The 25,667-nt window shown below is 56.4% G+C and overlaps 1 protein-coding gene across 1 annotated transcript; it reads right to left on the bottom strand.

The window, feature by feature from the left end:
• Window positions 1-5,308: 5,308 nt before the first annotated feature.
• On the bottom strand, window positions 5,309-25,371 carry PRR35 (proline rich 35). Its single transcript, XM_085592581.1, has 3 exons — window positions 23,615-25,371; window positions 10,836-12,541; window positions 5,309-9,813 (listed from the first exon to the last, which is right to left on the bottom strand). The coding sequence occupies exons 1-3, from the start codon at window positions 23,831-23,833 to the stop codon at window positions 8,895-8,897; spliced, it is 2,844 nt and encodes a 947-aa protein (XP_085448707.1). The 5' UTR covers window positions 23,834-25,371; the 3' UTR covers window positions 5,309-8,894.
• Window positions 25,372-25,667: the final 296 nt, after the last annotated feature.

Genomic DNA, 25,667 nt, shown 5'->3' with positions numbered 1-25,667 from the left:
GTCCACAAGGAACACACAAGCCCTGGCTCCCTGCCAGTCCCTGTGCCCAGGGAGACAGGCACGGTGCCTGTTTGGCACACTTCAAGTGTGCAGGGAGCCAGCAGGATATCCCACAGGACTAGTCAAGGTCATTGCTACCAAGTCACAGATTTGTGGGAAAATAACCCAAACCCATCCACTGAGAATATTTCCCCACCTAGAGCACAGCCCTGTGACTGGTGAGAGTGTGGGGGGACTTGAAAGTCCACAGTGTCAGTCCAGTGTCACTTGTGGAGAAAGCAAAACGTCCCTGCTGGACACCAGAGCCCTCCAGCCCTGAGGATGCCAGCAGTCCCCAGCCTGCTCCACACCCTGTCAGCACAGGAAGGTTGCGGCCGGGGGCTGTGGAGGTTTGCTGGGACTGAAGTTTTGAAGGGACGATGAGGGAGCGGGCTGGACACGGGCTGGTCATTGCTTTGTGCGGACACCAGGCGGCCCCGGCTGTCCGAACAGCCGGGACTGATGGCACGGCTCATCCAGCAGCGGGAGCGCACCCTCTGTGTCCGTGTGTGTGCAAGGCAAAGCCGGATCCCAGCACTGTGCAAGGCAAAGCCGGATCCCAGCACTGTGCAAGAGGTTTCCGTGGGTAGCTGGAGCATCTGCTGCACATCTAGACACAGAAAACACGATCCCCAGCCTGAGCAGAGCCTCTGTCCTGGCTGCACGCCCCGCACTGTTCACGGAATGCTTGCAGTGTCCAGATGGGAACATGCAGGGACTTGGGGACGCTGCGGGATACATCTCTTGGAATCTGATCCCTCACGTAGACTGAGACTGGGCTGGGGCTTCCTAAACTTGGTTCCATGGAGGTGAGAGCAAGAATTCAGCTCCTCTTCAGGCATCACAGAAATCCCTCCAAAAAAACAAAGAGCTGTAACTACTCTGGCCCCTAAAACTGACCTGGCCCTATCCTCTGACCAGCATGGACACCCCAGAATTGCTGCTGCTGGTTAGCTAACCAATGGAAAAGATTCCTCAGAGTCTGATAAAGGCTCAGCTGACACCTCAGCTTCTCCTTTCTCCCTCCTCCTCTGCAACCTCCCTTGCTCACAAGGCTCACAAAGAGGATTAGGGAGTTAATCCTCTTTGGGACATCAAGCTCCCTGTTAAGACTGCTGGGAAGGGCCAAAAGCTGTGAAGCACAGTGGGGCACTGCCACAAAACCCCGCTCATGCCAGGAGCAGCCCTGTGGATGAATCCCTGTCCTGGTGGCAGCCTCTGCATTGCTGCCACCCCCTTCTCCACCCAGCCAGAGCACAAGTCTGTCCCAGGGCCATGGGAGCTGGGTAGGTCCCAGGATGTCTCCCTCCACCCCATCCTGGCCTCTCCACCTGGTCTGAAAGGGTGGTGGGAGGAAAGAGAAACATCCTCCTGTACTGGCAAGGAATGGCATCCCAAAGCCATGCAGGAGATGGGAACCAAACAAAAGCTTTCTGCAAACACAGCTCCATGTTCAGCCCACTGAAGAGGGCTCTGGATGTCCAGGAGCCCTGTAGAATCCCAGGGACATGGTTATTACTGAAGCAAAGCGATGTGCTGGAAGCATTTCCTTATGGATGATACCGAGCCAATTGGTCTTCCATGAGGGATTGCTCCGGCTCTTCCTCTGGAGAGGAAGGCTGCAGGCTGGCATTGCTGGTGTGTCACAGGCTTGTGGCCATTGTCAACAGGTGAGCAAGGAAGCACTTGCACTTCCACTTTCTGTTCCCACTTTCCACCCAAACCACAAACCATAAACATCCTTGGGTACCCTGCACCTAGAATCAGGGAGGAAATAACAGTGGCTGAGTGCTTTTACTCCCTGAGCCCTGGATGTGGGAAAATGATGTGTGTGTTTTGGTTTTGCAGCAGCCGCTGCCTGGGATGGGGAATCCAGGGCTGCCCAGACACAGCACCCAGCTGTGCAGGTGCTCCTGGGTCTTCAGGAAGCTTCTGCCTTGCAGGAATGTTTGCTCCTTCTCTCTCAACCATTTGACCCTCAGCATCTTCTCCTGCATTGCAGCAGCTGTGGGGAACATTGGCACCACTTGGCATCTCCTGTGCTGCCCCAGTCGCAGCAGGCACGGGCCCCTTCCAGGCAGGGAAGTGGGTAGGGAGGCAGGAGCTGATCAAACAGCAGCAGCAGCAGCCAGGATCTCACCCTGCCTTAGCCTGCAAAGCCTGAGGGAAACCTTCTCTCTGCTCAGCTTGACTGCCTTTGGAAGCATTGGCCCTGGTGAGAGCCAGAGCACTGCTCTCACCCACCCCAGCTCTTTTAAGTACTTAAACCCTCACTGCTTCCCCCCATGGGCCTTTGATCCAGCTCCAAAGCTAGAAAGGTTCTGCCTTGGGCAAATACCCAGGGAAACAATCCATTCCCATTCGGAAGCATCTAGAGCAGAGAAAGGAAACCTCCAATTACAACAACAGATGGGAAAACCAAGCAGGGAAATTTTGTAGCCTTTTCTGCTGTTTTTCCTCATGTAAAGCTGAGGAGGTGGGATAGCTACTCCCCCATACTGGTTACATGCTATGGGGGCATGGAGAACAGGGCTGCTGCCAGAGCAGATCTGGAGCTGCACTCTCAGGGACTGCTCTGCACTTCACTTTGTGGCTGATGGGGGTTGAAGAGTTCATGTGGGTCCTTAAATACACCAGCAGTGCAGCAGTGCTCCCGTGAGAGCCAGAGGACAGTCACCAGGGCACAGCAAGGTGGCTTGAGGCACAGATGCCACCACAGTGGTTGTGGTGGGGAGAGTGGTGAGGAACAGTAGTGCTGCTTCCACAAACAGCTGGGAGCAGAGGATCCAAGATAAGCCACAGGCAATGTATAGAGTGATGCTTCTGGCTGCCTCTGCTCCTCTTCCTCCCACAGAGAAGCTCCCAGGAGGATCAGGAGGACTTGCTGTTCTTCCCCAAGAGCTGCAGTCTGGGTGAGAGCAGGCGGAGGCTGGGGCTGGGCTGTCCCTCTGATCTGCATTGCTCTGGCAGATCAGCCCCTGCCAGGTCTCAGCACATCTGTGCTGCTTCCCTGGTGTGCTACCAGCCCTGGGGGCAACATTTGTGCCTCGAGGGGAGTCACAGCCTCCCCTGCTTGTTCCTACTGTGCTAAAGCTTCCAAGGAGGAACAGCGCTGAGAAGAAATGTGGGGAAGAGACAAAGGGAATGGTGTTCTCCTGGCACCTTCCAGGACACTTGGAGCTCCCAAGAACAACACCAGTCCTTACTTAAGTTCATGGGGAAACTACCCCACAACGTGCAGTCATTTGGCAGAAAGAAAACCTTCCCAGCCTTTGCCACAGTAGGAAGTGCAAGATGGGTTGGGACAGGCCCTCTGGAGTGATGAGGCCCCTTTGGGGTCAATTCCTGATTTGTCTTCCCAGCTCCAGAGTCCTCTCAGCCTGATATCTTTCCCTGCCCTCGGCTCACAGATAAAGTTGCCCTGTCACTGCTGCAAGGCCAGGTCATTGCCTCCCTCCTGCCTGAGATGGAGCAATTCTGCTCCAGGTTGTCTTTGCAGCTTCACATGTCTGCTCAGAAATCTCCTGGCCGACCTTGGCCCTTCTTGTTACCATGTTTGGTAACTTTCCACTGCTCCGAGCTCTGGCCTGCCCATGCTGGGGTAAGAGAGAACTGGTTGTGCTGGGCAGGAACCACTTCTTGTCCCCAGCTGGTTCCACCCGGTAGCCCACATTTCCGAGTGAGCGACCAGCTCCCTCGTCTGTCACAGGTGGGTCCTGGGTGCCCTGGCACAGCAGGGTGGGCACTCAGCACTCACCCTCCCAGTCATCTCAGCCACGGCCTCTGGATCCAAATCACTTGGATCTCCCCCACCCAGCTGCACATTGCTCTGTGCAAGGGATGAACTCCACCTGGCAACAAGCGTGTCCCCATTTCTTGGTGTCACACCCAGCACCCTGCTGATGCTTGGCAGCATCCAGCTCTGGAGATGGCATTGGGTCTACCACATCTTTTATTTGTGGGCAAACCCAAGAGAGTTTGCAGCTCCACCCCTTGGACTGTGTTTTCCCTGCCAGGATGGAGTGCAGTGGGAAGAGGTGATGCCCTCCACAACCCCAGCCATCCTCCATGCAGGTGGATGACTCCTGGGATTCTTGCTGACTGTACTTCCTGCATGGGATTCCCTCCCCAAATTTTGTCACCAGCCCTTTGTCACCAAGCCAGGGAAATCTGGAGACACAGCATTTTCAGGGGTCTCTGGGATGCTCCCACCTCATGCTTGGGGCTGTCCTGCTCACAATAAGCAGCCTGATGTGATATCCTGCCAACCTTGCCCAGGAGCTCTGGTCCCATCCCTGTGTCCCTGGGTGGCTGGTTTGCCCCTGCACTCTCTCCCCTTGCTCTTGACCCTGGTAGGGCATCCAGCCAGAGCTCACAGTCACACCAGTGTGGCTGGAAATCTGGCTGGGGATGCAGCAAACCCACCCTCCGTGTCCTCCACTCCCAACTTCCCTGGGACCACGTCATTGTGCCAGTGGGATGGGGAGCATAACAACCCCCTCTTTTACAAGGAACCTTGGAATCTGGTTCCTTCCACTGCCTTGCCTGAGATAAGCCTTCCCTCAGGGTTTGTTTATTAGGAAACTTCCCTCCCTCCCAATCCCTGAGCTCTCCCTTGCTCTTGAAGCTGGAGGAGAAGGAATACTTGAGCAGGATCAGCTGTACCCACCTGGGGTTAGAAACTCATAAAAGTTGTGCAGCTCCATTGACCAGGAGCTGCTGGGCTCTGAGCTGTGCCAGGGACCTGCTGTGACCCCATATCCCCCCAGCCCAAGGAGCAGGGGGGCTGCTGCCTCAGCAGGGCAGGGGAGAATTTTGGCTGGGTCCTCCATCTGTTGATTGGGAGTGGGCTTGGATGGTAGGGAAATAGGGGGGACATGCAAATAGGGGGAGTTTGGCCAACCATGGAAAGATGGCTATCGGGTGGGCCTCCATGTAAAGGGTGGGTGATGGCTCCTATCAGATGCCTTTAGGGTGACCAAATAGCGTGTAATGGGTCCTGTGCTGGAGTGGGCCGAGGGCCCTGGGGGTGCAGATTGCAACCTGGATAAGCCACCCTTGTAGTTCAACTCCCATCCATTATTTAAATGCAAGGGTAAATGCTTTCATCTTTTCAACTGGAATGGTGCCACCAGCTCAGCCACCTCCCTGGTGGCCTGCAGGCAAGAGTCCCTGGGGAGGGGACTGCCTTGGACAGCCAGGCAGGGCAGGAAGGGGAGCCATCCCCTCTGTGGGGGTGCTACCAGCACCCCTGGGCTGCAAAGGTGGATGGACAGGGTGGAACAGGGGACACAGGATATGACCGTGCACCCTCTCTCTGCTCTTCCCTGCACCAGAACTCAGAGTCTGGTTTTGTGGTCCCAAAGTCCAGCCATGGTGGGTTGTGAAGAAGATGGAAAGAAAAGGCCATGTGTGTGTGCAGAGACTTCTGCAGGAGCAAGTACTGTTGTGACAGGACAAGGGGAATGACCTCAAACTGAAAGAGGGCAGGTTTAAATTACAGGTTAGAAACAAATCCTTCCCAGTGAGGGTGGTGAAGGCTTGGCACAAGCTGCCTAGAGAACTGGGAACAGGCTGCCCCATCCCTGGAAGTGTCCAAGGCCAGGTTGGACAGGGCTTGGAGCAACCTGGAATAGTGGAAGATGTCCCTGTTCACGGCAAGGGGTGGAAAGAGATGAGGTTTGGTGTTCCTTCTGACTCCAACCATTCTGCAATTCTGGGATCCTATGAATTAGGACACTCATGGCTGCTGTGAGGACGTATCTCAGCCTGATTTCTGCTGTCAGACATAGTGGGCAGCCCCTCTCCCTAGCACAGGACAAACCAGTGGGATCTTGGTGTTGATCCAGCAGACTAAAAGAGTCAAAGCCCACCCACATAAACACAGACCACACTCAGCCAGTGTCAACATCTGGCCACATCCTGCTGGTGGCTCACCTGGCACCTCAAAAACAGAGGTTCTGTGGTAGGAACTGTGGCATGAGACTGCTGCAGGATCCAGCCAGAGCAGGCAGAACTCCCAGGAAAGAACAAAGCAGCCAGCAGCAACTCCCACTCGGAGGTTTTCCCTTTAATGGTTTGGTTTTTGTTTTGTACATTCGTAAAACTGTGAACAATAAATACTGTGTGATCAGCCCCCAGTTTCCACTTGCCCCCTCCAGCTTTCTGCAGAGGTGAGGGACACAGTGAGTGACACAGGGAGGGCTGCTCTACTCACGGGAGATGCCCAGCTCACATCATGGGCACCACAGAGCAAGGCAGAATCCCAGCTCTGACAGCAGGATGGAGTCAGGGTCTGGGGACAGAGAGGTGACAGTGTGCAGGCAACATCTCAGCTAAAAAGGGGTGAAAGGCAGCACGGCCTGGTGATCTGGACATGGATCTCCTGCTGAAGCTCAGGGCTGATGGTCCCAGAGCTCAGCTACCTCTCTGGTGTCCTGGACCTCCAAGGAACCCACGTTCAGATGTGGATCTGCTAAAAAATACTGCATGATGCTTGGAACTAGGAGGAAATGTGGTTTCCAGGTAGGCAGAGAAACCTACATGACTTGTTCCTCAGAGGAGGTAAAGGCCAGGAAAGGCTGTCATGGGAAAAATGGGATTCCAACTTCCTGGCTGTGCCTGTGGGTTTCCTGCTGTGATTGGGGTGAAGTCCAGGCATGGAAGAAGAGAAGGTGAGTGGAGAGAGTAGGGGCTCCTGAGATATGGGAACAGGGAGGGGCTGGCAAGGAGAGTATGGACTGCCAGGGCAGTGAGGGAGCTGGGGTGAGGAGGTGACAGCAGGGCATGGGGTGACAGAGGGGCACAGGGTGGCAGAAGAGGCTGGAGAGAGACTGGGAGGCTGTTGGGGGAGGGTAACGTGAGCAAGGTGCTTGATGTGGAGGGTCTGCTGTGCTGATGTTGTTGTGGCATCCAGAGATGATAGCACAGTTCACACCCAGAAAGGCTGGCAGTGCCACCTCCCTGGGCTCTGGGATTGAGGAACTTCCACCCAGGTTCTGGGGTCTCTTCTGGTGGGGTCTTCTCACCTTCTCTTGTGGGACCAAGGCCATGCTGGCAAGCAGCAGGACATGGCCCATCAGGAAGATCTGGAGCTGGCTCAAAAGGGCTACACTGCTGAGCTGAGCATCTCTCCTTCTGAATGTCCCCCTCCTCCCACCCCACACTTTCCTCCAGGGAGAAAAGACCAATAACCCCACAAGGGCCCTGTGCCCTAAGCAAATTCTTGCAGTGAGAAATAAACCCCTTTGGTGATGTGGAAGCTTTATCCAGAGAGCAATCAGATGGGAAGAGCCAACTCTTCATGTTGTCTGGGTCCATCAAAGCACCTGGGAGTCCCAGGTCCCACATGGGGCCTTGCCTTCTTCAGCCACCACAGTGGAATCATCCTCTTTGGGCCCAGAGTGTGTAAAGCTCCTGGGATGTGCTGTGTACATCCCTTATTTGTGGTTTTCCCACTGTCCTCTTTGTCCTGCCTTCCTGGCCCCCATCCCAGCACTTCCCATTTCAAGGAACAAGCCACCAAGCTGGTGAAGGCTGGGTGCTAATAGAACAGCCCACCATGTCCTGAATACAAAGAGTGGATGGGAGAGGAAATGCTTTTCCAGGAGAGCACTGCAGGGAGGGACTCCAAGAGTTCCTGGCCCAGGGCATCCTGAGCCTGGGTTGTTTCTCACAAGGGTGGTGGGGACAGGGACGTGTGACTGTCCTGCAGTGGGTCCCAGTCTGCCCAACAGAGTCAGGAGCCCCCAGTGCACACAGTGAACATAGTGCTGATCCCACCAGCAGTAGGCACCTGCCTGAGTGGTTTGATCTCCAGTGCTCTGACTCAGGGGTGTTTGCTCAGAATTGTTCCAGCTTGGGACAGGCCAAGTTTGTCCCTTCACAGTTGTTTTGGGGGTTTTTGTCCCTTGAGCTCTGTGGTTCACAGCAGCATCCTTCTCACCCATTTCACTGTTTCAGCATTTGGGGGATTAGGACTAGTGGGTAGGAGCTCCTGGGAGCTGAACTCTGCAGGGTCAGGGTCTTGGTGAGGAACATGCATCACATCTGCATGGGGAGAGAGGGAGGGAAGGTCCTTTCTGTGTGAAGGCAAAAGGAGGGCCAGGACCCTGGATGGTCAGTAGCAGGAGCAAGTCCCTGCAGCCCAGCAGCAGCAAATGTCCTGGAGGACAGAGCTCAGGAGCCAGGTGTGGAGCTGGCAAGGTGGCTCCTGTATTGCACTTGTTATTGTGACTGGCAGGACGTTCCTGTCTCCACAGTGCAGAAAACTGTTGGCTTCTGGGCCAATCCAGCTGACCATCTGGTTCTTGGCTGTGATCCTCCAGCCTCTGTGGGACAAAGCCACTGTGTCTTTGCTCTGTAGAAGGTGACAGCCACAGTCTGCTTGAGCACAGCCTGGACCAAGGCTTGGCCCTCGGTAGTCCTTCCCCTGTCTACAGATTGTGGGAACTGAGTTGCAAATGTCCCTGAGTGTCCCTGATGAGAGGGCTGGGTGAGCCTTTTGATGAAAGCTTGCTGCTTTTGGCAGTTTTCGCTTGGTGCTTTTAGCAGTTTTCTCTTGGTGCCTGCTGGTGACTCCCCTTTCCAAGGGAGTTCCAGGACTGGGGTGCTGAGGCTGGGAGCATGCAGAGCCCAGCAGCACTGTCCGTGACACACTGGGGAGCACAGGGACTGGATTTTTACACCTGGTGGATTCATCCAGGGGAGCTGCTGGAGCCCCACACAACGTGGTCCCGGCCAGGCAATGGTGGAGCTTTCATCCATGGCGAAGAGGAGGAGTGGAGAGGTGGGACACTGGGAAAGTGAAGCATGAGGTGGTCAGTGAGATCCAGGAGCTTTTGAGCGAGGTGAACTTAGGGGTCAGCATGCAGAGGGCTGTGGACACACACGGCGTCGGTGTCGCCGGGGAGGCTGCAGGACAGGGAGCGCTGCAAGGCCCGGCAGCCCAGGGGCCCGTCCTCGGCGCTGGCCGGGAGCTGCGGGCCCTGCGTGCTGCTGGACCTGCCGTCGGAGCAGAGCAGCACGCTGGAGTCTGCCTCGCACTTGGTGGTGCGGCTGTAGTAGGGCTCCATGACGTGGTGCAGCTCCAGGGGCACGGTGAGGGGCAGCACCTCTGCCTTGATCACAGCACCCAGAGGGGCCTCCGAGGAGGCTGCCCGCAGGCTCTCGGAGCGGCTCATCTTGATCAGCAGGTCAATGGTTTTGTTCTCAGCCTCGAGAAGGCAGTTGGGCAGCCCCTCCTCATCTCCAGCCTCCCCAGTGGCCGGACATTTGCTGAGGGGCCCTTGGTCTTTGCCGTGAAGCTTCTCACTTCCCAGGCTCATGTTGCAGGGCTCCTTCTTGGCCTGCTGGACCTTCTCCAGACCTTCAGAGGATCTCTTCACTGACAGGTCCAGTGGCCCCTCGTGGGGTTTAGCGGCTTTCTCCAGTGCCTGGTGGATGTGGTAGAGTTCTCTTCGGATTTTGACCAGCTGGTCCCTCAGCTCTTTTTGCCCAGGGTTGTCCTCCTTTGCCAGATCAGACAGTTTCTTCTCCACCTCTTGGTACTCCTCCAAGGTTTTGGACAGGTCTCCGATAAGCATGGTTGTGGCCTCAGGGCCTGTCACGGCAGAAGTCTCTTGGGGTCGGCTCTGCTTGCAGAGGCCATGGTCCACAGAGGGAAGGACTTCAGTGTCAATGCCCCCCGCTGGTTCCTCAGGCTGGCCTGTGAGGACATCTGAGTGCCAGTGGTCCAGGGCCTTGGGGACGTGGCCAGGGTTGGCCCTTGGACCACTGCAGAGAAGAAGTGGATACAATCAGTAGGGGAAAAGACAGGAAAATCCTCACGCTTATGTCCAGGGCCAGCATTACCAGGTTAGGCAGGTTTCCTCCACTGGCTGCTGCCAGCGTGAGACCCTTCCAGGAAGGGCTTTGGTCAGAGCAGGCAGAGCCCTGGCTAGACCTGCTCCTGGAGCTGTTTTCCCAGAGGAAGTTGGATCCTGACACACACAGTTTCGTGGTGCCAACAAAGGGAGAGGCCAGCCTGGGGAGATGGTGCTGATCCCACCTCAGCTAGCCCAGCCAGGATTCCCCCTCTTCTTGGAGCACTGGAGAATGTTGATGGAAATGACTGTCCCACAACCCTGAAGGCCCAATTGCAGGGAATCTGTCCAGTCAGCCTGAGGGCATGGAAGGGGCAAGTGGAGATAGAAAACCACAGAGATCTCCACAGAAAGCTCCTCTGGGTGTCAAAGCAGCAGGTTTACTGTGACATTTTTCTTGGAGCCACAGCTGGACTTGCACAACCAGGGGAGGAACAGAAATTCTGTTTAAAGGAGCTGTGCACATTTCTAGCCCCAGGTAAAAGGAAGTGTTTGGAAATGTGGCCCTCCTTCTGGGCTTTGAAACCAGAAGGTGAATCAAAGGAATGCAAATGTGTATATTTAAAAATAGACGATTGCTCCAGCAAACCTGGGATATCTGGGGACACAAGAGGTGCTTTCCTGGTGCCTAGGAAGCACAGGTCCACCCACACAGACACCACATCACCTCTGGCTCCATATGAATCAGGGCAAGGCAAGGCACAGCAAGTGTGACATAGCCCAGGTGCTCGGCTGCACTTGGGGACTTTGGAGGCCCTGGAGGGCAGGGAACTCTGCTTGGGTGGGCACTGGTGTGGACCACCAGCCTGAGGAGTGCCCAGCTCCCTGGGACTCATCCCATGGATTAGTGGGGGGAACAGAGAAACAACAGGATATGGAGCTAAACAGTAACAACCTGAAGTGAGGAAAAGGCAGAGAGATCTCACACCTTACCTGCTCTGGTAGCTGAGCTTCCCAGGCATCATCCTTTCGGGTCCTATGAAATCCAGCCCATTGGCAGGGAACTTCCTCTTCAGCGGGTTTCTTGGAGGGCTGCTGGTCTCCAGACAGGTCACCATTGGCAGCTCTGTCTTCCTGACACTGCTGTGAGTGAAAGCGCCATCTTTCATCCCCACCACAGTTTGGTAGACGTCAGTGGCTGACTTCTTGCGTAGGTTGCTGAGGCCCAAAGCTGGGTTGCTCTCCTTCTCCTGGGACAGCCATTTCTCTTCTTCTTCCTGCCCAACCATGGCAGAGTGGCCGAGCTCGGAGCCTGGCTCCTCCTGGACACCTTTAGACCAAGGAAAGCCTGTCTTCAGCACGGGAACTTTCAGCAGCCCGGGTTTGTTTGGCTCACTGGAGGGTTTGTTTTGGGGTGGCGTGGGCATGACCGAGCCCACCAGCTGCTGGGGGTCTGGCTTGCTGGAGGACATCTTGCTCTCCGTGGAGCCAAAGGTGTGCTCAAAGAGCAGGGGGTAGTAGAAGCGAGGGAGGAAGGCTGAGCGCTCGGGGCTCTGCAGAGGCTGGAAGTGGGAGGCATGGGGGTGCATCAGCTGGGCTGTGGAGGCCAGGAAGGGCAGCTGAGCCAAGTGAGGGTGTGTTGTCGTGCTGTTGGCCATGGTGGGGCTCAGGTAGGAGAAGAGACTGGGGTTCAAAGGGTAGTTAATACCCAGCAGTGAGAGGTTCAGGCCCTGAGGTTCGTGGTAGTCACTGTAGGCCGGAGGGGGGTAGCACGGGATAATGTTGCTGTCGGTACAAGGTGGGGAGACCTCAGGTGTGTTCCTCCTTTGCCCATTTGCCACCAGTTTCCACTGCTCCATCAAGATCCCACCGCTGGCCAGGCATTTCTTTGGCACTTTGCAATGCTTTGGCTTTGCATCTAGGTCAGGGGAGGCCATTTCCCTGCTCTTCATGACATGGTTCTTGAGGGAGAAGACGTCTGTGATTATGAAGTCGGGCTCCACCTCCTTGCAAGGCTTGTTGTCCCTCTTGTTCTTGAAGCCGAAGACCAAAGTGTTCACTTCTGGTTCACCTGGGTCACCTTGGCAACCTGGCTCTTCATTTCTCTCTTTCTTCTCCCCTGCATCCATCTCCCTCAGTAGACCAGCGACATCCTCCTCCTCCTCCTGGAACTGGCCACCTTCCTCACCAGCCCCTTCAGCAGGCAGGATCTCCACCCCTGTCACGGGCTTCTCCTCGTGGCCATCCCTGCTGGGGACCTGCTTGGCCCGGACGGAGCCTCCCGGGGCAGGGTCGCAGGAGTCCTGCTCGTCCCGCCGCCCGCGCAGGCGGGAGCTCTCCGCGTGCAGCAGCCGCAGCTCCGGGTGCAGCAGGTTGCCCTTTTTGTAGGGCCAGTCGGACTCGATGAGGAGGGACAGGGAGTTCTTGCACAGGCTGTACTTCATGTGGTTGTAGAGGTGGGACTTCTCCATGCAGGTGAAGGGACACTGGAAGCATTTGTAATTGTAGGGTTTGCCCCATGGCCTCGGGATGTAGTGAGGCTTCTTCGGCTTCCTCTCCTTGTGCTTGTAGACTGAGGTCAGTTTGCAGCCCCCGTCGTCCTTGGACATGGTGGAGGCTGCCTGGAGATGGCCCTTGGTGGGAATGGAGGGGCACGGCAGGTGAATCTTCCCACACCTCTCTGGGAAGCACAATGTGCCCTGGAAGAGGGACAGCATGGAGGTGGTGAGCTGTGCCTGTAGCTCCCAGGGAGATGGCTCTGCTCTGTGGGCACCTCCTGGCCCCAGAGAGTGGAGCCTCAGAGGGTGGAGCTTCTGGGAGATCAGTATGGAGCTCCCAGGTCTGAGATTTAAACCCAGGCTGGATGGAATTTTTGATGGAATTTTTGCCCAAACCCTGCAGGTATGCCTGTATACACTGATCCCATTATCAACCCTCTACTTTCAAACCACCCCAGAGGAAAAGGAAAACAAACACTATTAAAGGCGTTGGAGCTAAACCACCTCAAACTGACATTGAGGTGCCCAGGTGACCTGCCTGGCCAGCCAGAGCCTCTCTGGGGCAGCCCCAGCCCAGGTCAGGGACCATTTCCCTGCTGAGGGCAGGGGATAAAAGAGAAAAGATTCAGCAGCCCTGATACCATGCGGGTCACGGACTCATTTGGCTTTGCCATCTCCTGGGGTACAGCAGTGCCAGAGCCTACCAAGGTGCTCAAAGCTCTGGCACCAAACTGATACATTTGATACCTGCAACCCTGCATGTGAATGTGTGATCCAGGAGCAAAGAGGGCAGTGGGATGGATGGACTGGTCAGGACAGGCTGCAGACTGACCTGGTGTTACTGCTGGAAAAGCAGTCCAGCCTCCCAGTCTCCATGCGACTGACACTGTCCTGTGACAGAACAGGGATAATGTGGCTTGGAAATCAGTCCAGGCTAAACTGCACGTCCCCCACTTCCAGGTGGTGCCAAGAGCAAGATGTCCAGGCAATATCCCCTGCAGGACACTGACACTGGGCTGCCCCCTCTGTGCTTCCCACCACAACCTCCCTGGGGACTGCAGTCTCATGCCTCTCCCACAACCTGGCTCCCACCAGCTCTGAGATGGGCAGGGGGCACAGCTCCCCCACTCCTCATCTCACAGAGGAGCCAGACTGCAGAGACACCACAGTTATGAAATTGGGCTCCTTCACAGATGGCCAAGCAGTCACAAGGCACCCAACACTGATGCAAATGCCTGTGTCACCCCCCCAGATACTTCTTTGCTCTGGAGGGATTTGTCAGCTTCTCCTGGGGAGAGCAGCAAATTTGAGGGCTCATTCTGTGTGTCTGGGGCTCATTTCTCAGGGGCCAAAACCTTCCTCCATGTATCAGGTCCCAGGGCAGAGCTCTGCCCCAGAGACTCTGCAGCCAGGCTGGTGTAGGAATGCAGCACTCAGAAAGGAAAAGGCCAGAAGCAGCTCCATCTTGGCACCAATGTGGCAGCCGGAGCCATTTGGGGAAAAAATCTGCTCCCTGGCTTCTGGGAAGAAGGAGACAAGATTTGGAGGATGAGAAGGGAAACAGCGTGTGTCTCTGCAGCTTTGGACAGCTGGGACAGGGAGTTGCCTGCGGGCAGGCCCAGGCAGTGGCTCAGGAACCTGACAGCCCCTTCAATGGGCCCTGCTCCCCAGTGGCCTGGAGTGTGCCCAGCCAGCCATAGCCCACATCCTTCTGCACATGGTCTGTGGGGCTGGGGGGGACCACTGCAGTTCCCAGGGCAGGGGGATCGGCACAGCAGTGCCAAGGGGCTGGGATCAGGGTGGGATGGGCAGGGAAGGAGATCCTGCAGCAGCACTGCACCAGAGAATGGATTGCCACGTGGCCCTGTGGTAGTGCCCACCTCCCACGGCTGGATGGCATTCCTGCTGGTCCCCTTGGTGAGCCCACATTTTGGGGCTGGCCTCGTGCCCTGCAGCCCCACGACCCCGTGCTTTTTTCCTTAATCATCTTGCTTGAGGTACACAGGGATGCTCTGGCTGCAGCCTGCAATACCAGTGGCCCTGGTGGGGGACAGTCCTGTGGGGCAGTCCCACCAGCCCCATGCCCAGACAGTGGTTCTGCTGGGCTGAAGGATGTTCCCATGCTCTGGTACCCACTCTCCTCACCAGGGGCACCTAGGGGCGTCCCCTTCCCCTGGGAGCATGGTGAGAACATTTGTGTGATAGAATTACCAGCATAGAACCCTTTCAAATTTTTTCTGAGGTTTGACATCAAACAGCAGAGTGTCTCCCACTTGCCATGCAAACAGGGAGTGAGCCATACTATGGCTTTCCCAGGGGCAGGCTGAGCTGTAGGCAGAGCTGGGGGACTACCCCTGTATGCCCATGTTGTGGGCTGAGCTGGCACTTGACTCTGACACTAAGATCTGCTCATGCAGAAAATAGGCAAAAACGTCCCTGTGTAACGAACCCGCGTCCCCTGGGATGTGGAGGGGAGCCCCGGGGGTGCCTGCCTGACCTGCAGCAGCCCAGGCTGATTTCTCCCATCACAGTGGGATGTGCAGGCAGAGCTTGGGGCCTCCCGCCTGCAGGTTCACCTCAGCACTCACAGCCTGCCCGCGGGGACACGCTTGTCCTTCAGCCCTGGGCCACGCTGTGTGTGGGTCACGCCTGTGAGCAGCGAGAGCCGCACACATGCTGCGCTGCCCGGGGGAGCAGCAGGGATGCAGCAGCAGCTGGGCAGGATGGGGCCCCTCTGAGCATCACTCCCTGGCTCCAGCCACTGAGCCTGGGCTGCCCTGAGCGTCCTGATCTGCTTGTCCCTGGTCCCCTGCCCCTTGCCACCCTGCTAGAGGGCAAGAAACCAAGGGTGGTTCAGTGGGGAGCTGGGCGTCTCGGCCCTGCTGCGATGCACGTCGCCTGCTTGCAGGTCAGTTTAACAAACATTTGCTGTTTATACGCCAGAGGCAGATTAAATCTTTGCTGGAAGACTGGAACTGGTTGTTCCATTCCTGCACACCTGATTCTCCTCCTCCAAGGCTGCTGCGCGTTTGCTCCCCTCCTGTGCCCGGTGGTGCAGAGGATGGCAGAGAGATGTCCCGTGTAGGGACAGACAGCTTGGCTGCTTCCACATCCTTAATGCTACAGAGAGGAACAGCAAGGGAGGAGAAGGGGAAAGAGCAAAAAGAAAGAATGGGAGAGAGTGGGGAAGTGCCCTGCGTGTGAGCCAGGCAGGCTCCGGCAGAGCAGAGGCATCCCCAGAGCCGGCTCAGGCCCTGCGGAGCTGGGAGACAGGCGTCGTGGCTCCTGGTTGCTGAGCAGTTCCCGCACCAGCAGATCTTCGTGGTCTGCTGAGTCTCTCTCTGCCACAACACATTATTTCCAGTGGGCTGTCAGCTGCGGCGGCGGGGGCCGTGCCTGGGGGCAGCGCGCGGCGGGGACCGCGCACCTGTGCCTGGGAATTGCAGCATCCCTGCTCTCCTCCCCGGGCCTGCCGAGGGCAGAGGGGCACGCTCCGATGGAGGGAGCCAAGCGGCAAGGGGAGAAGAAAGAGAAGGGAGACAAAGGGAAGGAAGGATACAGAGATGCCCACGAAAGAGATCTGCAGTCCCTGGTGCTCCAGTACTGAAAAAATGCCAGCCTGATCTCCAGGGATAGGGATGCAGGAAAGGGCACACAGCCATTGGGGCAGCTGAGCCACAGCACCTCGGTTGTCCATCCAGCTCACATCTCGAATAACTGCCAAAACTCAATTTCCAGGATGCAGGAGAAGCATCTATGGTACTGTTCCAATTTTCCTAATCCATCAGCCATCCCAGCAGACCAGGTGCCACTGGATGAAGCACAAAGAATGCTTCTGAATCCCCATTCTGAATCTGTAGGAGCTTCTCTGGAAGCTGTGGAAATGTTTGAAGCATTCTGCAGCAGGGAGTTCTTGGCACACCACCTAGAACTTCATCTTCCAGCTTGTTGCCACAGGTCTCATTTAATGCCCCCCAATTCTTTCCCTGGTAGAAGCAGCAACCACAGTCCCTGTCCACCCTCCAGACACATGGTTCACCACCACACCCCTGCTTCACCATCTCCTTTCCAGCTGAAGCTGGACACAGGGCCAAGCCCTTCCAGATCTCATCCCCTTCCCTGAGCCTGCTTCTGGTGTGTGGCAGCCACTTGTAGGAAGGGGCTCAGTCCAGTGGGTTTCCTGCACCAATACAACCCTCTCCACCCGTAGGTGGGCATGGGAACTTGCCCTGATCTACTTTTGCAGACTCCTAAGAGCTTTTCTGACTGGAACAAAGACCCCGTCTCTCAAACTGATGTCCTTTCTTTGCTGCTGACCTCCAAGTGCTCCAGTGCTGACTGGGAGGCTGCCAGGGAACTGCAACGCTCCCATGGAAATTGGCTGCCCTCAACCTTCCCCAGATGGCTGTAGGACATAGCATGGAGCACTGAAGTTCTTCTCCAGTCAGTGTTGTTGTGATGAACCTCCTCCCTTGCACCTCGTCCTGCAGCTGAAGATTCCTGTTGTCTCCTACAAGCTGGTCCTACCCTCCACAGGTGGTATTCATTGGTGGTGCCCTGCACACCCAGTACCAACCACAGGACAACTCTTCCCTGCTCCTACATCCTTTCAGGCTGCCCAGGCCACTCATTTCCCAGGGCTCAGCATCACTCCAGTCTGTGTGGCCTTGGCATTGCTGTTTGTCATCCAGGGATGCATTGCCCTGGTGGCTATGCCAGGACGGGACAGTGTGGAGCAGAAGGATTGCCCTTTGATGGGATCTCGCACCAACCCCACACACCTTCCTGCTCCTGCCATTAGCTGGACTCTGCCTTTCTGGAAATTCCCGTGGGGTTTTATCCCGTTTTCCCCGGCGCCGTGGCCGGAGCAGCCAGGCAGCGCCGCGGGAGCCGCCGATCAATGCGAGCCACTTTCCCTACACTGCACGCTTCTGCCGCGGGGGCTGCTCCGCTATTAGCGGCCATCGGGTCCCTTTTGGTTTTCATAGCCTGGAGTGGTGTGATTTGAGCTTTTAAGCGTTTATCGGAGCTGGGATGAAGGCAATTGGCCATGGCAAAGCAGAGGGCACTGGGCAAGAGGAGGGAAGGGTGGCTGGGAGCTCTGCCCTCCCCAGCCTCACCCTGTGCAGCCGCTGTGTGAGTGACTGAGGCCATCCCACCACTTCTGCCTCTGGCTCCCTACTTCAGCAGCTTTGAAACTATTCCCACCTCGAGCTGTGCCTTTCTCCATCTTGATCTCGATTATTGCACCAAAATCTCTTCCCAAAACCACGTCTTCAGAAAGGCTGAGGTTTCCTGTCTCCTCCAAACAGTCAATCTTTCCATGTCGGCCCACCCACCACATCTTTGTGTCCAAGGCTAGAGGCTGTGGCCCACATCCTGTAGCTCAGCGTGGCTCTGCTGCTCAGAGGGTTCTTCATCACCACTGCTGTGTCTCCATATGTGGGCTGACCAAACCATGTGTTTCACACCCCAGGGCAAGACAAAGTCAGAGTCATGGTCTACAAATCTGACAGCATTTGGATTCCCAGCCTTTGGGTTTCCAGCATTTGGAGGTATCTGGAGTTTCTGGTTGGGAAAGCTTAGCTCTTCACAGGTGGATTTTGGTGAGACCCAAAACCCAACCCAGACATGGGGTGGGTCCATCTTTGTAAGCATTGCTGGCTTTGGATGTGCAAGTTGTCTGGCATCTCCTGGCTTTAGCCGGGTGATGCACATACTTCCTGTAGTCACAGCACCTCCACATGTAGTTTTCCCTCATTTTGTGTCAAATCTTCTCCCAGTTATGCACTTCCTCAAGAAGTGTTGCTATGTCTCTGACCTCTCCTCCCACAAAAAGTTGGCCTGAAGGCTCCCTGTGGCAACCCCAACACCCCGTGAAAAGCATTCAACCAAGTGGCAATGGGCTGGAGTCATCATTGTCTGCCTGCGACACTCACAGCACAACTCACAGACTCCTTGAGAGATGAGATCAGGGCATCGCAGCCTCCAGGCTACTCTCTGGAGACCTGAGGGTCCCCCACCGCAAAAGGCTTTCCTCCCACAGCCTCTCCTGCTGCGAGCCCTTCGGGGGAAGAGGCAGGTCCCGGTGAGGAGATATCAGACTGTCTCTCCACATTATATCAACCACCCACAAAGCCTCTGCCTCAGCCCCACTGTGGGAGCTTCCTGCATCTTCCTCCACCTCCACTCTGCCTGCTAATGGAGCCTCAGGTGACCACAGGCTTCCAGCCATGGACTCAGCAGCTCATTGGCAAAATGATCTCCAAACTTGTGAAGACAACATCAGTGTCCGAATGAAATTGTGCAGCTGGATAGCGGGAAAGGTGTCTGTGCAACTCAGGAGGATCAACAGTGTGGTTGGCATGCAGGGATGTGCAGAGGAGGTGGTGCCCAGGTTTCCATGGTGAGCATGGGAAAATGATGGACAGCTGGAGAGAACCTGGGGGGCTTATGAAGTGTGTGCAGCTAGAAGAGGAATGTAGGTCCAGCCATCCTTTGTGCTAAACTCTCTATCATGCATGTAATGCATGGGGTTTTCCTGTTTCCAGAAAAAAATCCCATAGCTTCTTCCAGTTTCTATGACCTCTGAAATTCCTTTACCCACTTACAAGTTTCTCCTTCTCCAGCTGGAGAAGGAGATGGAGCCAAGGATGGATCCCACTGCCTGTGACCACCTGCACAGGGAGATTCCCTTTCAGCCCTCTATCTGAAGGACCTCTGGGGATGGTGACAACCTCCAGAAGCCCTTTTTGGTCACTGGCACCTGTCCGAGAGGGGACAGGTATGGGCTGTGGCACACCAGCAGCAGTCTAAGACGGGCAATGTGGGGCTCAACTCTGCTCTGATTACCAAAATCCACTTCTCCCACCCAGCACAGCCCAAACCACATGAGTGTCCTCAGTGTGGACACAGAGGTTAGATCACCTCTCTGCCCACATGAGCACGGATCCCCAGTCTGGCTATGGACAAGAATCCACCTCCTCTGCCGCCTCCCCTGCAAAGTAATGAGCTCTGTCATACACTGAGGTGCATTTAGTCACCCCTTGACCAACTCGAAGGCTCCTGAGGCTCCCCAAAATACTACAGCCCAGTTCCTCATACTAGAAATGTTCTCATCCACTTTATATTTATCCTTGGAGAGTTCACATTCCATAAATGCCCTGAGGATGGGATTTATAAAAAAGGAAGGAGTTGTCCTCTGCTTTTCTTTTCCTGGCTTGGCAGAGCCCAGCTCTTTTTGTGTCTCCTAAGACACACCAAAGATGGCCAAAGGTTCCAATATTGATACAGCCTTGCTCACACCTCAAGCTCTCTGCCACCTGCTGCTCTTGTATTTGCTGCTCAGGTGTCCTGCTCCACCAAATCACTCTCCATCTTCCCACCAGAAGATGCAGTTCTTGCAGCTGCAAGACGATGCACCTTCTTGCAGTTCAAATCAAATCCTCTGGGGACAGGGAGTCTTCAACCCTCCTCTGCCTGTCCCCCCTCCTGCCTTGCAGCCCAGCCCTCTCCTGCTCCTGGATGTGTCCATTGCTGTGTCCTCACTTATCCTTTGCTGCAGGAGAGGAGCTTCACACAAGGACTTCCCAGGCATTTCCCTCACCCTTCCCTGTCCCTGTTCTTCCTGCTATCTTCAGAGCCTTTCCCATCCTCTCCTCTTTTGGTCCAGCTCCTGGCAGTCTAGATTCTGACTCTTCTCATGTCTTGGATGTGGCTCCTTTCCTCCAAAGCTGCTTTTTATCTCATTTCCCAGGGCATGCCCTGCTGCAGGGGGCTACTGCATCCCAAATGCAGGACTTTGCCATTCCCTTTCTCCAGCTGGGAGCTGCACCTTGACCAGCTCATTGAGCCTGGCAATCTAGCCAGTTTTTGACCCACCTTGTCTTTACATTTCCAGTCTGGCCATGAGGACACTGCAGGAGACCACGTCAGGGGCCATGCTAAGGTTAAACAGGATCTTTCTCTCTCCCTCCCGTTTTGGCAGCCAGTCCTCTCCTCACAGTGGGCTGTTGTGCTGCTCTGGCAAGATTTGCCCCCAGTAAATTCACCCTGGCACCTTCTTGCCATCTTTAAAGATGGAAATGACTTCAAGGAGAGCTCAAAGCTGTCCCAGAGACCAAGATTACTTCTGGCTCACTCTGGGTGCTCCCTGATGGGTCTGAGCTGTGTGTGCTGCAGGACCAGGGGCCGTTGTGTCCCTGCAGGAACCTCTGCACACCTCAGCAGAGGATGGGATGGAGCTAGCAGTGCCCACAGCTGGTCCTCTTAGGGCTTTCTCACTTGGGTCAGTGTCCCCAGGGCATTGCTGGTGGCAGCCACCCAGCCCTCATTTGGGGTCACCCCACAGAGCCAAAGAGCTTTGCTCAGTGCACCCTCAGTACAGACCTGCCAGCTCTCCTCCGTCACTCAGTCCCTGCCTCCCTCCTGAGGGACTCTCCTGCCAGCCCAGGTGGGCAGGGGAGGGCAGGAAAGGGGACCACAGGTCACAGACCTTGCACAGCACACCCCTTGGTTCTCTTGGCTGGGATATTGTTCTCCCAGGGTAATCCCCAAAAGTCTTCCTTCCCCTAAGTCACAGGACAGGTGTGTTTTTAGCCAAAGCATGGCCGAGACGGGGCTGTGATTCCAACCCCCCGAGGAAAGGGGGGCTGCAGCTCTCTTGCAATGCTGGGGCCTCTCCCAGGAGGACGTGGGCTCATCCCTGCTCCTCCTGCCAGCTCCTAGCACTGGCTCCAGCCAGCTGCTTTGGGATGGAGGCATTTAAATCATGGCAAGGTCCAATGAGCTACCAAGGAACTGCCACCTGGGAAAGGCTTGTTATGTTTAAAATTAAAGCAAATAAAATAAACTGGGAAGGGGGGCTTGATGTGCTGTGTACAGTTTTGTGACCACATCCATGAAATCCAGCCCACTGTAAAATCCATTTCAAAATGGTCCTAAATAGGAACATCCCCTGCTTCTCCCTCCCCATCCTTAGGTGAGCACAAACAATTCCACCTGCTAAATAAAAATCTAAAGGGGAAAGGGTTCAACACTGTTTGGGAGCACTTGGGAACAGCAGGGAAACTGCAGAGCAGGAAAGCTGGTTGGGATGGGCTCCAGGGAATGTAGGGGAGCTCTGCCAGGCAGAAGCCTTGTCACAGGGATGGGACACCCTGGCACAGGGCCAGCACACAAGGACTCCCATAAGCCCTTCAGGAGAGGAACTGAGATTGTTCCTGGGGGATACCCTGGCCCAGCAGAGAGGAGGGAGGAGGATGTTCCATAGGGACGCAGAGCCCATCAGGCAGCACATCGCACCCTGAGCACATCATATCTCTTTGCAGCCACTTTGCAGGCAGATTTCTCTCCAAAACGTGTCTTTATTCATGTTATTTTTATTGTTATATACTTATATTGTATATAATTACATACTATTATTATTGTATTTATTCTTGGTCAGGAACCCCTGCAGTGCTGTGGGCTGACCCGTGGGCAGCAGGCACCTCTCTGCCTTCTGCCTGGTACTTGGTGGTAGTGTCTAGTTGGGCTTTTAATGCAGATTAAGGGTGGTGCTGCCTGCTGGGTCCTCCCTGTGTTTCCAGCTCCGTTGCACCCCAAAATTGGGCTGAGCTGCTCAGCCCCTGGCCCCGCAGCGTAGGCAGTGCTGGGCTGCGGCGTGGGGACGGGAGCCGAGGGATGCTGCTGCACCTGGAGGCAGCGGCGCCGAGCGGGCCGGCGGCGCTCGGCCACCAAATTGCCCAGCGAGGTCTGCACTGGCCGAGGGATGACCAGGAGGAGTAACGAGGGCCCGAGGCGAAGCCACCGGGAGGAGGCAGGGATGTTATTAGCTGGCGGAGGAGCTCGTTAAGCTGCGCTGTGCCGCAGAGCAGGGGCGGTGGGCGAGCAGCCGCGTTCCTGCGGGTCCCGCTGCCCGCACGGCGCCGGGAGCAGCGCTGTGACAGCCCCCGGGATGCCTGCGCAGGAAGGGGCTCTGTCTTCAGCCCCCTTCCAGACAGGGCTGGGTAGGGCAGCGCTCTGAAATGCCTTGCGATCTCCAGGAAAGGGTGAGAAGAACTAAGGGAATGGGGGGGTGACACATCCACAACCTCCTGTCCCAGATCTTCACGGAGGGGAACCTAAATCCTCGTCATGGAGGAGGAGTGAGAGCAGGACAGCAGCATCCAGTGGGCACCAGCAACTTTTCCCCGTGCCAGTCCCAGGGTTTCCCACCACCTTGATGTACAGCTGGAGCTCACTGACCTGATTTCCTTACCTTTTTTTCAAGAAGCCCCTGACTGCTGTGGTCTGTTCCTTGTTATGTGACCTTTTGATTTAATTGCCAAAATTCCTACAAACACCCATTGCCTGCCGTGAGGAAGTACAGTCCTAGCTGACACCATTAAGCATCTCAGTAACTCACCTCCTCTGGCAATTCAACAGCTCAGTTTAGTTTTCATTTCCTTTAAGAAGGATTTAGAGGGGAAAAAATATGGATAACAAGTATAATACTGTCTTACTGTTAATTTTCCCCCTTTCCCTGGTTTGTATTTTTTTCATAATTGCAAATCCACATCATATCTCCAAACCTGCAGAAAACCATTGATCTTTTTGATTATTACCCAAACTTGGAGAGGTAAATATGTTAAAATTAACCTACCCTCCGTGCCCTCCCAATCTGCCCTCCGACTGTTCCCTTTTCCTGATGTATCCTTTCATTTTTCAGAGGGGAGACCAGTCAGACCTCCGCAGTCAGCACACGGTCACGGGGAAAGCATCCAAAATCCTCCACAAACTTTCTATTGTCAGGGACTCGCGTGAGCAGATCCCCGGTGAAGGCAGTCGGACGTGTCATTAGGAGAGCAACCCAAGCAGAAAGGCCCCATATGACCTCCCCGGTGCCAAGTGCCTTTAATAATCAGGAGTTCCAAGGCTTGCAAAGAGACCGGAGAGCGGGATCAAAGAGCATCACTTGGGAACAGTCGGCTCCCTGCTCCCAGCGGGTTTGCACATCCCCGCTCCGGGTACCGGCTCCTTCTCCCGGCAGAGCCCCTGCCTGTGGCGTGGCACAGGGCTCCCCTGGGCACCGCCAGATGCTCGAAAATTTATTTGGGAGACTGCAAAACTGGCAGGAGCAGGCAGCTTTTAACATGGGGTTGTTTCCCGCTCCAGGTCCTCGGTGGGTTTTGTTCCCTGCCCAGACCCGCAGAGAGTCCCTCTGCTGCCTCCAGCACCGTCCCCCCTCCGCCCACCCCATCGCTCCCCAGAACAGATTGAAATGTCAGGACTTACAGCTCGGCCCCCGTCCCGGCTGGGTCCCCGCTCAGGGCCGGGAGGCTGCGGGGAGGCTGCGGGAGCGGGGCGAGGGCTGTCCCCCCGCTCTGGGACCCAGCGTGCCCAAAGCCCGCCGAGGCAGGGGGCAGGTGATGTCCGAAGCCACTCCTGAGCATTTACAGGGTTGTTTGCAGGAAACATCAAACTCGGGAACAGAAGCTCCAGCCCAGGAGTCATCGCCCCCGCCGTCCCTCCCCACCCTCTTGCTCGGTCTCATTTGTACCGATTTGCCCCGCAGGCTTCGCGCTGATTTGCCGTGTCCCTGGCAGGGCTTCGACCGGGGAGGGGGAGCGGGAGCCAGACGGGGAGCGGATCGGGGGGAGCAGCCGTGGGGAGGGTGGTGGGGACCAACAGGAGCCTGGCTTGCCAAAAGCAGTTCAGACCTAGAAAAAGCTTTAATGTGCACAGACGGAGCAGGCTGGAAGCAAAACCAGCTGGGCTGGAAGAGAACGTGCTCGGCAAGAGGCTGGTTTGGGGCTGGGTGCGTGCGTGGCTCCGGGCTGGCTCCTTGCTCCAGCCCTCTGCCCCCAGAGGGAAGGCAGAGAAGGGAGGGGAAGGCTACATGTAAAAATTCCCCTTCCAACATCAACTTTTCGTATCGACGAGTGATGGGCAGGATGCCAGCGTGGTTTTCTCCGGAATTAATGATTTACCTGCTCCCGCCACCACCCTCGCCCTGACATCTCCTGCACCACATCTCCGGCTCAAGGTCCCCCTCTATGCTACGAGATGGGTCCTCTGGAGCTGGGACAGTCCCACCATCATCCTCACCCTGTGCCCACCCTGGAGCTGATACCGTCACTGCCCCGTCGTGCCCACCCTGGTGCCCTGTGTGGGCTGAGCACCATCACCCGTGGAGAGAGACACAAGCCTCCGTGGGGGTGGTTCAGAGTTCGGGTGCTTCCCTTCTCTCCTTGCAGGTCCTTTTCCCCTAGAAGTGAGTCCCAGACCATCTGGTTGGGGTGTCTGGCACCCACCAGGCTGTTTGCCCCGGTTGGAAGGACTGTGGGAAGCTTTATCCCGAGAATCTCCTCACAAGATGTTAAATCCAGTCCAGACATCTGCATTGTGCTATCCCCGCATGGCATGGTTTATTGTAATTCCTTAAAATCGGACCTTTCCAAAACCTCCTGATGCTCTGGGCCAGCTGATCCCTTTGGGGCCAAGAGAGGATACCCTGTGTCCCCCCCTCACACTTGGCCTACCATCTCCATGTCCTCGGTTGATTATTTCACAGGGCTCTGGTGTCGGTGCTGAAGCACTGGATCCAGCACTGGGCACGGCACGGTGGGGACCCCCCGGCTCTGCACGCCCTGTGCATGAGGGGGCCCTGGCTCTGCTCTGTGCCCGGAGCGTGGCAGGGACAGCCCTTGCCGGGCTCTCCGCAGGCTGCCGGCCCCAATCTGCCGTGGCGCAGGGCCACCTGTGCTGGCTGCCCGCGCCATCTGCGAGGGGCGGGCCGGGGGCGGCTGCGGCCCCCGCCCGGGTCAGCGAGCAGGGGGCGATGGGCTGGGGGCAGCACGGCTGCCTCGCCCCGTCCGGGTGGATGCCACTGCATCCCGGACGGGGGAACCGGAGGGGATGGCAGCAGCCCCCCGCCCCAGGTTCCTCCTGGGATCTGCTGCCGCGGGGCTTGCGAGGACATTTCTGAGCCCTTCGGCGGGGGTGCCGGCTGGCTGCAGCGTCCACTCCCTGCTGCCTCTGGGCGTCCCCTGGTGCAGGGACGCAGAGGTGGATCCCGGATGGGTCTTTGGGGGTGTCTTGAATCCGAACTCCCTTGCACTGGGCTCGTGGCTGAGCGTGGGGACGTCCCGTCCCCTCCTGCCCAAGGGTGTCCCAAGGGGAGCAGGCAAAGGACCCTGGGGAGCCTGTTGGCAGAGAGATGTCTCTGCCCTCCTGCTCACGCTGGTGGCAGCCACCATCCTCTCCTCCCTCCCTGCTCAGCTCCAGGAGCATGCTGAGAGCTCCCGGCCGCGGCCGGAGCCCATCGCGTGTCTGGAGCCCCGCAGCC

Source organism: Lonchura striata, chromosome 14 (assembly GCF_050655825.1).
Source record: "Lonchura striata isolate lonStrDom1 chromosome 14, ASM5065582v1, whole genome shotgun sequence".
Classification (NCBI taxonomy): Eukaryota; Metazoa; Chordata; class Aves; order Passeriformes; family Estrildidae; genus Lonchura; species Lonchura striata.
This window is presented reverse-complemented; position numbering and strand designations above follow the sequence as displayed.

Coding starts and splice junctions, on each gene's coding strand:
- PRR35 (XM_085592581.1), bottom strand. CDS start 23,833: ATGACTCCTGGGCTGGAGCTTCTGTTCCCGAGTTTGATGTTTCCTGCA. Junction 12,542..23,614: donor GCCGGGACGGGGGCCGAGCT/GTAAGTCCTGAC, acceptor TCCCTCTTCCAG/GGCACATTGTGCTTCCCAGA. Junction 9,814..10,835: donor AAGCTCAGCTACCAGAGCAG/GTAAGGTGTGAG, acceptor TCTTCTCTGCAG/TGGTCCAAGGGCCAACCCTG.